Raw genomic sequence first — 10,464 nt, forward strand, 5'->3', positions numbered from 1 at the left:
AGCCCAGCCAGGTTCCCTCTCATAAACCGCGGAAACACCGGCTTCCGCCCCCCTCCCCCCACTGCCCCCCCCCCCAGCAGCAACCAACCACTCTCCTTCTCAAATGCTTTTTTTAAATGGAAAAGCAACCACCAAAGATAAATAAATAAACGCCCGTACACAGAAAGCAATGGGAAGCAGGGGAGATGAGGTACTTAAAAGCAAAGAGGCCAGGAGAGGGGAGGAAGGAAACGAGGAGGTGATGGCAAGGGGAAGTGAGAAGCCGGTCTCAGCTCGGACACAGCCCGGCATTTCCAGCCGCTGCCCTGGCGACAACTTCAACAATAGCAGGGGAGCCGCCTGCCCATCGGCTGCCACCGCTGGCCCAGCCGCTGGGATGCCAGCCAGCCAGCCCGGCTGGGGCGGGAGCTGCAGCAGGCAGAGCCGGGCCCAGGCACATGCTGGGCAGCCCGCTGGCCAGAAGCCTCGAGACCAGCAATGCACGATGCCGGGCCACAGGCGGGCAGCCGCACACCCCGGACACGCCACCAGGCGCCAGACCAAGTTCCTTGGCAGGGCCCCCTGGAGGTGGCTCACCCCAAGCTTCCTGCTCTTCATCTTCACGTAGCCCTGCTTGACGATGTCGTTGAAATTGGTCGCCATGGTTTCTCCACCGTCTTTGAGGCTCTGGCCGGCCCAGGCAAGGGGAGGGATGCCCAGGTGGCCTCGGTTTCCCGGCTCCTCCGATCACCTGTTCGAGATACTCCGTCGGGGCTGCCTCAGCATTGTTCTAGCAGCTCTTTCGCCCGCAGCCTGCTGGAAGTAAAACTGGCAGGGAGATTACACAGTGACATCTTTCTCTTCCCCTGGCTGTCTCGCTCTTTCTTCCTTCCTCTCCCCACACTCCTCCCTCCCTTCCTCCCTCAGCCCGCCCTTCCTTCCCTTCCCTCCCCACCCCAGGACGACAGAACCATTCAGGAAAACCGAGGTGGAGGCAGCTACGAGGAAAATGGTCCAGCCCAGTCCCCTCCCTCACGGCTGGGGCTGGCGGTTAACCCCTTCCTGGGAGGACTGTCTCCGGCTCCTGCTGTGGAGGTGCGGGCAGAGGAAAGGAGGTGGCCCCGAGCTGCTGTCGGGCCCTATCTCCTGCTACAACTTAGGGGTAGACTTAGAGCAAGCCCCCCTCCTGTGCACAGGAGGCTCCACGCGGGAAAGCCTTCCCAGAGATGGGGCTCTTGGGAGATGGCACAGATTCTGGGACCCATGCTCCCCGAGGTTAGACAACTTGCCTTGTCAGTCTCAGCAGACCCCCCCAATCCCTCTGCCCCAACCCGTTCTATACCTGGTTCTCCTCAGCTCCAGGCAAGAGGCTGAGAATCGTCACCTCAAGCCCACTCAGGCCCTGCTCTCTGCCCCTGGAACTCTTCAGCAGCTCGTCTGGGTGCTGCTTCCTGGGTGGGAGGGCAGAGTCCAGTGGGGCGGGCTCTCAGATAAGCCTGAGGAATGTGCTGGGCAGGCTGGAGGTGGTCACCTCGCCCTGGCGCTGGGAAGGTCAGGCTGGTCTGTGAGGGCACTGGGTCTGGCCAGGACTTGCGGTGCCCCACGTCCTGAGCACAGGCAGGAGTTAATTACATGGAGAACTAGCAGTCACCTGGGCTTGGGGCAGAGGACAAAGCTGGACCACACTGAGGGGCACCAAGGGGCAGCCAATATGCATCGGGAAAAGGGGTGCCGTCAGGGGCTCTCAGAATCAGGCAGATTACCAGATAACGAAGACTCAGACTTAGGGGGCAGGTGTCTCAGTGATGACCCAGTCCAACATCCATTCTACATCATTTTACAGTTGGGGAAAAGAAAGCTGCCCAGAGGGGATAAGCAGCATGGCCAAGGTCACACAGCAAGCCCATGGTTCAGCCAGGGACAAATAAGTTCTGGAGTGGGTGATGGAGGCAGGCCTGGGGGTGGAATGCCCTGCCACATGGCTCTGGCTGCCTGCCACCACCTAAGCCTTCTCTGCCATCCAGGCTCAGAGGCAGGGCTGTGCCAGCAACATGGCCCCCCGTGTCTCCAGGATTGCTGGGTGGGAACGGAGCAGTATTTCTGGGGTCAGCTGGGCATCTGTGCTGCCAGGACAGGGCCCTGGGGCAAGCATCCTGCTGGAGCTGCCAGCAGCTTGGCATTAATTAATCTTCTGGAGGCCTGTCGAGTCCCTAACAAGGAATAGATGTGACTACCCCAGTGAGCACACGAAAACAGGCAGAGGGACAGAGACGGTAGTGCTCCCTATGCCCCTTGCACCCCAAGAGCCTCTTCGGCACCCCTCAGTGGCCTCCCTGCCCATCCACTCGCTCTATCCCAGCTCCCTGGGGGCCGAGACCCTTCCACACCCAGGTGGTCTGCTTTCCTCCTATAAGGTCTAGCGTGGGGTACCCTCCCTAGCACTGACCCCCAACATCCTTGCCATACCTGGGTGCTGGCACTCAAAGAAGAGTAAGTTTTCCCAGCTCTGCCTCCACCACCTGGGGCTGCCTTGTCCCCACAGCGAGGACCAGCTCCGTAAAAGCCCCCTCCAAGATGCCAGCTGGCTGGCTACTGGCTGAGGGTCCACAGCATGGAAGGCCCCTTTCAGAACACACCTACAGCAAACACGGGGCCCCTGGGTTCATCCAAGGCAGCCATAGATGTGGCCCAGCCAGGAACATAAATCGAACTGGCAGGTGGTCCTGCGTAAGCCACTTAACTCCTCAGCGCCTCAATTTCCCCATCAGTTAAAAAAAAAATGAGGATAAATCCACCTATTTTAAATGAGGAAATGAATCTATGAGGCACCTGCCTGCCCACGTTGGACCCAGAGCTTCTGCCTTGAAAACCCCAAGGGCTGTTTTTATTGTGAGAGCTGCTGCCCAGCCGAGGGCTGTGAAAGCACCCTAACCCAGCCTTCCACCTGTCCAGTGCAGGCCTGCTCCTTCCTGGCTCCACCAGTTACCTTCTCAGCAGCACCCCTTGAGTGACTGCTGTCACCAAGCTCTCAGGAGCACCTGTGCCATGTCTGTCCACAGTCCCACACCCCATGCCCTAGAAATAAACCCACAGAGACAAACCACTGGGAAGAGCAACCTTCCAGGGGAAGCCTGGGTGTCAAAGGGCCTGGCAGCCCACACTGGCCTGGAGTCACAGGTGGTGCTGACCTTACTCAGTCCCTAATGAATATGCAAGAGCAAGACCCACGCTGGGGCCCAAAGTGTAGAGCAAAGGGGAGTTGGGAAGGAGGGAGAGAGGGGGAAGAGCCAATAGGCAGACTCACAAGTTTGATGGTCAATGGGGACAAGGTGAGAGGGGGCACCCAGAGCCAACCCATGCCCCAAAGGGACTGCACTGTGTTAAGCAACAGAAATGGCCCCCAGACTGAGCCTGTGCGGACCCAGTGAGGCATCAAGGGGCGGAGAGCAGCTGAGCTCAGCAGGCCAGGAACTGGGAAGGCAGCCCCCGCCCTGCCGCACCTGGGGCCACTTTCCCCATCACTCCTGAACAACCACCAGATCTGCCTCTCACGAGCCTAGAGCAGGGGAAAAGGCCCCACTAACTGGAGAGGGCCTGTGGTCTCAGGTGTGCAAGGTCAGCTCTGAGCACCCAGAGGGGCTACGCAGGACGCCCAGCAGCCCCCCCAGCACTGCGGTAGGAAGCAGGGACCCCCGTTCCTCCTCCCAACCTGGCATCGAAGCAGCTGCTCAACCAGAGATCGTCCCCGCCCTGGACCAGGCCACCGCTGGCTCCTCCAGAAAGAGGAGGAGCCCCCCTCTCCCAGGAAGTGCAGGTGTCCTGTGCGGAGTGGTAATGAGACTCCCTGGTGCCCAGCAGAGGGGTGGGGAGCGGCTCCCTGCTCACCTGCCCCATGTGGCAGCCATCTAAGCACCCCTCCCTGCACCTCGATTTCTGCCTGGAGGCTTTGGCTCCAGAACAAACGCTACCCGCTGCTGTTGGCAACCAATGACTGAGCGGGAGGGGCTGCCTGCCTGGCTGGGCCTCCCCACCCCATGACAGATCAGATCTTATCAGGGCTTCAGGGACAGCCCTACCTGGACACCATCTCACTGACGGCTCGCTGTCTCCACCCCCCGCAAAGATCCCATTGGCGGGATTCTCTCTGGCGTGAGGGTCATTTCCCATCACCTGCCTGGTCCTCTCTACACCTGTGTGATTATTATCAGGGGCCAGGAGGAGGTCATCCCCTCCCCAGATGGCCCCACCCCTGACCTCCACCTATGCAAATCCCCACAAGCAACCACCACCTGAAACACTGCAGGTCCCAAGATGGGTGGCAAAGACAGATCAAAAACCAACGGGGTGGGGGTCCACTGGCGGCACAGTGGTTAAGAATCCGCCTGCCAATGCTGGGGACACGGGTTCGAGCCCTGGTCCAGGAAGATCACACAAGCTGTGGAGCAAATAAGCCCATGAGCCACAATTACTGAGCCTGAGCTCTAGAGCCCACAAGCCACAACTACTGAAGCCCATGCGCCTAGAGCCCAAGCTCCACAATAAGAGAAGCCACAAGCCCGTGCACCACAACGAAGAGTAGCCCCCGCTCGCCGCAACTAGAGAAAGCCGCACACAGCAACGAAGACCCAATGCACCCAAAAATAAATAATAAATTAATTATTAAAAAAAAAAAACCGAACTGGGCAGAGAAGACTGGCGGGAGGAGAGGACATGTGAACAGCCCTCCAGTTAGGAAAGTGGTGCTGTGTCTCCACACCACTGCCACTCCGCTCTCTCCAGGTGGCCTGCCCACCCGTCCAGCCTCATCTCCCCCGGGGGTGGCATTCTTTCTGTTCTTCAACATGCCTAACTCCTACCCACGCAGGATCACTGCACTTGCTGTTCCCTGCCTAAAACTCTATTCCCTCAGATGGTCCAAGCTTCATTCTACTGCATCATTCATGTCTCAGCTCAAAGACCGTCACTTCAGAGAGGTCTTCCCAGACCACGCTGGCCAAAGGAGCTCCCCAGTCAGCCTCTATCGCAACACCCAGTTTCACTGTCCCCACATATCACTATAGGGTTTGCCTCTTCATCTGCTGATTTGCTACTCGGCCACTCCCTGTCTCCTACAGCGCCCTAGAATGTCAGCTTCCTGATGGCTAGGCCGTGTCTGTCTAGTTAAAGGCTGCATCCCAGCACCTAGAATGGTGCCTAGTGTGGCGTAGGTGCTCGGTATTTGGGGACTGAAAACATAATTATTTCCAGGGCTTGTTCTCCTCATCCTTTCTCCCACCAGCATCAATATCCACCTGGTCAGACGCAGCTCAACTTCCAGAGATGTGTGAGCAGCAGTGGGTTCCCATCTCCCTGGGCCCCAGACCCACAGTTTGGTTCAAAGCTGATCTGGGGAGGAGACAGCACTGCTGACACTGTGTCCAGGCCTGGCCAGGTGGCCCCACCTTGGCCCCGGTTGTTGGATGAGGTCATGCCCAGCTCTGCTGCCCTGCCTGAGAGGGAAGAGCTAGAAGTAGCCAGTGCCCAGGCTCAGAGGGGCAGGCAACTGGGCGGGAGGGGGCACAGCTCCTGAGACCCATCCCAGGTGGGGGACAGGAATGGCCTGCACTGGAGCCACATCCCCCAAAAGGGGCAAGAAAGGAATCTGCACTTAAATAAATAAGCCCAGCTTCGAACTGCTGCTGTGAATCCTGCCAGGCTTGTCACTGCCCTTGACTCTCAGCCCCCTACACCTGAAACGCTCCATCCAAGTCTCCTGGCAACTGCCACGCACCCACGGCTGGGGACAGGGAGACTGCACAGAGGCCCTGCTCTGCCCACATCACCCAGGTGCCCAGGCTCCCCTCGTACCCCTCTGCAGTGACAGAAAGCATGTAACTGGAAGCAGGGCTTTGGGTGTCCTGGGAGAGAAAGTGGACAGGACCCCAGGACCAGGGAAGAAGAATCAAGGAAAGGAGGCAGCTGGCTCCTCCTTTAAGTTGTAGGGTAGGAGCCATTTGCAGGTAGGGTGGGCAGTAGGGGGGCAGATGGAGAAAGTGTTGGAATTTGGGGGTGGGGTTTGAGAGAGCAAGAGGGCTTGAGAGCAGGAAGGGTGGGAGGAGGATGGGGGCTGTGATGCGCCGGGTTATGCACCTTCGGGATGGCAGGTCCAGGGCCAGGGAGTACAGGGGCCTGGGCTCCTCCAATGAGTGAGTGTGGGGTAGGCGTGAGGTCAGGCCCCGACCTGGGCTCCCCTGGAGAGGAGAGCTCGGGGTAGGTGGAGCTCAGGGGGTAGTTTTCAGGGGCCGGGGCTGGCTTTTGGAGCTGGACCCCTGAGGCCCCCCACAGGGTAGGAAGGTCCCACGGGCTTGGAGAGTTCTCAGGCTGGAGTAGCCGAGGGTCTCGAGAGTTCCGGCGCGGCCTAAGGTCCCCTCCCCGCCTCGCGCCCCGCTAGTTACCTGGGCGCCGCGGCCCCTGCTGGGGGCGCTGGCTCGGCGGGCGGCGGGCCAGACTCATGCCCGCGTCACAGCGCGGCCGGCGGGGGCGGCGGGGCGGCGTCGGCGGCGCCCGGCGCCGGGTGGGGAAAGCGAGGGAGGTGCAGCCGCCCACTCGGTTCTGGCTGGGACTCGGCGGCGCTGCCCTGCAGCCCGGCTCCAGCCACTCCGCCCCGCCCCCCCCCCCCCCCCCCGCCGATGCAGGGGACATAGGTTCATGCCCTGGTCCCCGCCGTATTCCTCCGAGCCGAGGGACAAACACTTCCGTCCCGGCTTCCTTTCCCTCCCTGTCCCCCAACCAACCCCCGTCCCCATCCCCAGCTCGCCTCCGCGGCCCCTTCAGGTAGCCCTCGGTACCCCGGCTCAGCCTCACCGCCCCTGCCTGGGCCCCAGATTCCAATCTCGCTTCGCCTCTCAGCCCCTGAAAGCTGAACACGACATCAGCTCCCAGCCTCCAGATCTCAGCCACCACCCCGACAACTTCTACAGGAATCATACACACATCCACTGCTCCCCTATCCCCTACAGGACTTCCGGTGCCGTCCACAGCCTAGCCAGGACCCCCAGTGACCTCCTTATCGCCCCACCCACCCCCGCACAATCCTGCAGCTTCGTGCGCGCCTCTCTCCTAGCCTGTCAGCTCCCCTAGCAGTCTGCCAGCCTCTCCTTCCTCCCCTGGCCTCCTCACCGCCCTCAAAACACCCAGTACTTCCATCCTACCGCCACCCCCCCCTCCCCCCTCGACCTTTTTTTTTGCTTTGTTCATTGGAATATGCTGCCCATCAAATTGTCACTTCAGTGGGTTATCATATAAACATTCAGTTACCTTGACCTATTTTCTTTCCTTCCTTCCCTGCCTCCCTCCCTCCTCCCCCCCCCCCCCCCTCCCCGAGACTTTGCCCTCAAGTGCCAGCCCCGTTGCCCTCCATCACCTCCCAGCACACACACTCTCCTCACTGCCCCTCAGTCCTGCGCAGGTGTCCTGTCACGGCCCTGCTGGAATCACAAACCACAGGCTTCCCCAGCTGTGCCAGGCAGGGATGAGGACCTTGCCTAGGGCCTCCCCACAGGAGGGACTGTGTCACCCTACTGGTTTTCTTGTCTGCACCCTTCTGTACCAGTGGTTTGCAAAGTGAAGGGTCAGCATCAGCATCACTTTGAAACTTGTTAGAAATGCAAATTCCCTGCCCCAGCCCAGACCTGCAAAATCAGAATCTCTAGTAGTGCCCAGAAATCTGCGTTTTAACAAAAGCCCCTACGTGATTCTAATGCACCCTAACCACTGCTTTACACCAGATATAGACAACTAAACAAAAGGCCACACCTAAACAACTGAAATCCTAAAAAATGAAAATGCCTCCCAGTCCAACCCTTGTCCAGGTTTCCTCAAAGGAAACCCCACTCTAGAGAAGCTTCCTCCAAGCTATCTAGGGCCCAAGGACCACAGCACTCACCCATGGAGTCCATGCCCCTGCCTCCTAGACACTGGGCCTCAGCCTGGCCTGGTCTTGCCCACGGAACTTCTTAGGGGGCTGTTTCTCTTCCCCTGAATATTTCCCAGAGAGGTCACTGTCATGCCGGTGGCCACCAAGGGAGCCCCAGGGACTCCCAGCAGCCTCTGCCGTGGGCCTGAGCTAACCACTCTTACGCGGCCAGGGGAGGAGGTGGCCGTGCTCGACCTGTCCCTGCCAGCCAAGCTGGCCTGGGTCTTGACCTCCTGACCTCCCCCATGCATCTTCCAAATTTGAGCCCACCTGCTTTGCTTCAAACCACAGCTCATAAAGCCCCCAGCACCTGATCCATCACAGCAAAGTCTTTTCACCACCAGTAACCTTTGGAGGAGTTTTGGCCAACAGCAAGCGCCAAAAGAGTGTTCATAATAAAAATTCATCTTGTCTAGAGTGGGGTTTCTGAAACGTCCTCATTCTCTCATTCTCCGAATTTTTTGCCCAATCCACTCTCTGTCTGCAGTATTGCCACCCAAATTTTTTTTAATTAAACTTTTTATTTTGAGATATTTGAAGATTCACAGGCAGTTGTAAGTTATAATATGGAGAGAATCCATGAGCCTTTACCCAGTTTCCCCAATGTGACATCTTGCAAAACTGAGTACAATATCACAACGAGCACGTTGACACTGAAAACAGTCAAGATACAGAACATTTCCATCACACAAGATCCCTCCTGTTGCCCTTATATAGCCAAACTCACTTCCTTCCCCCTCTCACCCCTCCTTAACCACTGGCAACCACTAATCTGTTCTCTATTTCTATAGTTTGGTCATTTCCAGAATGTTTTAAAATTAGAATCATAAGTACATAATCTTTGGGGACTGGCTTTTTTTTTTAACTCAGCATAATTCTTTGGAGATCCATCCAAGCTGTTGCAAGTATCAATACTTTGTCCTTTTCACTGCCAAATAGTATTCCATGGAATGTATGTGCCACAGTTTATTTTGCACACTCACTGAAGGATGTCTGGGTTGTTTCCAGTTTTTGACTGTGATGAATAAAGCTGCTATAATCATTCACGTATAGGTTTTTGTGTGAACATAAATCTTTATTGCTCTGGCATAAATGCCTAGGAGTGCAACTACTGGGTCATATGGTAATTGTATGTTTAGTTTAAAAACTGCCACTCTGTTTTCCAGAGTGGCTGTATCGTTTTACATTCCCACCAGCAATGTATGATGACCTCATTTTTTCACATCGTTGCCAGCATTTGTTGTTGTTATCACTTTTCTTTTTTTCTTTTCAAGCCATTCTGATAAGTGTGTAGGGATATCTCACTGTGGCTTTAATCCGCATTTCCCTGCTGGCTAATGTTGAACATCTTTTCATGTGCTTAGTTGCCATCTGTGTATCTTCGTCAGTGAAATGTTTGCTCATGTCTTTTGCCCATGTTCTAATTTGATAATTGATAATTTGCCATTTTATTGTTGAGTTTTGAGAGTTCTTTATATATTCTGGATACTAGTCCTTTTGTGGATATGTGGTTTACAAATATTTTCTCCCAGTCTGTAGCTTGTCTTTCCATCCACTTAACAGGGTCTTTCACAAAGTAAAATTTAAGTTCAATGAAGTCCAAATTATCATTTTTCCTTTTATGGATTGTGCTTTCAGTGCCAAGTCTAAGAACTCTTTACTTAGGCCTTGATCATAAAGACTCTTTCCTATGTTTTACTCTAAAAGTTAGATCATTTTATGTTTTACATTTAAGTCTGTGGACCATTTTGAGTTAAATTTTGTAGAATGTATGAGACTTAGGTTGATGTGGTGTTTTCCTCCCCACTTTGGCCTATGGATGTCCAGTTGTTCCAGTACTGTGTTTTGAAAAGGCTTCCTCTCTTTCTTCCATTGAATTGCTTTTGCAACTTTATCAAAAATTAGCTGGATCCATTGTGGGTTTTCTGTTCTGTTCCATTGATCTATGTGTCTGTTCCTCGTCTAATAGCACATAGGCTTGATTACTGTAGCTATGTAATAAGTCTTGAAATCAGGTAAACTGAGTCCTCTCACTTTATTCTTTTCCAAAATTGTTTTATCTATTTTATCTCCTTTGCCTTTACATATAAATTTTAGACTAATCTTATCTATAGCTACAGAAAATCTTGCTAGGATTCTGATAGAAATGGCATTCAACCTGTTTATCAGTTTGGGGAGAACTGACATTTTTAATGTGTTAAGTCTTCCAATCCAAGAACACAGTATGTCTCTCCATTTATTTAGGTCTTTGATTTATTTCATCGGCATTATTTTGTTTTCGGTATACAAGTCCTATACACATTTTGTTAGATTTACACCTAAGCATTTTATTTAATTATTTTTGGTGACTTTAAATGGTATCGTATTTAAAAATTTTCTACCCATGTGTTCATTGCTAGTACACAGAAATAAAAGTTTTGTACGTTTATCTTGTATTTTGTAATCTTGCTGCATTCAATTATTAATTCTAGGAGTTTGAGGCTTTTGGGGTGGATTCCTTGAAATTTTCTACATAAATGATCATGTCATTT

General features: G+C 54.5%; 1 protein-coding gene across 1 annotated transcript in view; it reads right to left on the reverse strand.

Annotated features, from left to right (window-relative positions):
- Positions 1-642, reverse strand: part of DOK4 (docking protein 4) — a 7,505-nt gene extending 6,863 nt beyond the window's left edge. The window contains exon 1 of the mRNA XM_007468290.1: positions 577-642. Within this exon, the coding sequence (XP_007468352.1) occupies positions 577-642 (66 nt within the window). The remainder of the gene's footprint in view (positions 1-576) is intronic.
- Positions 643-10,464: the final 9,822 nt, after the last annotated feature.

Source organism: Lipotes vexillifer, unplaced genomic scaffold, assembly GCF_000442215.2.
Source record: "Lipotes vexillifer unplaced genomic scaffold, Lipotes_vexillifer_v1.1 scaffold1347, whole genome shotgun sequence".
Classification (NCBI taxonomy): Eukaryota; Metazoa; Chordata; class Mammalia; order Artiodactyla; family Lipotidae; genus Lipotes; species Lipotes vexillifer.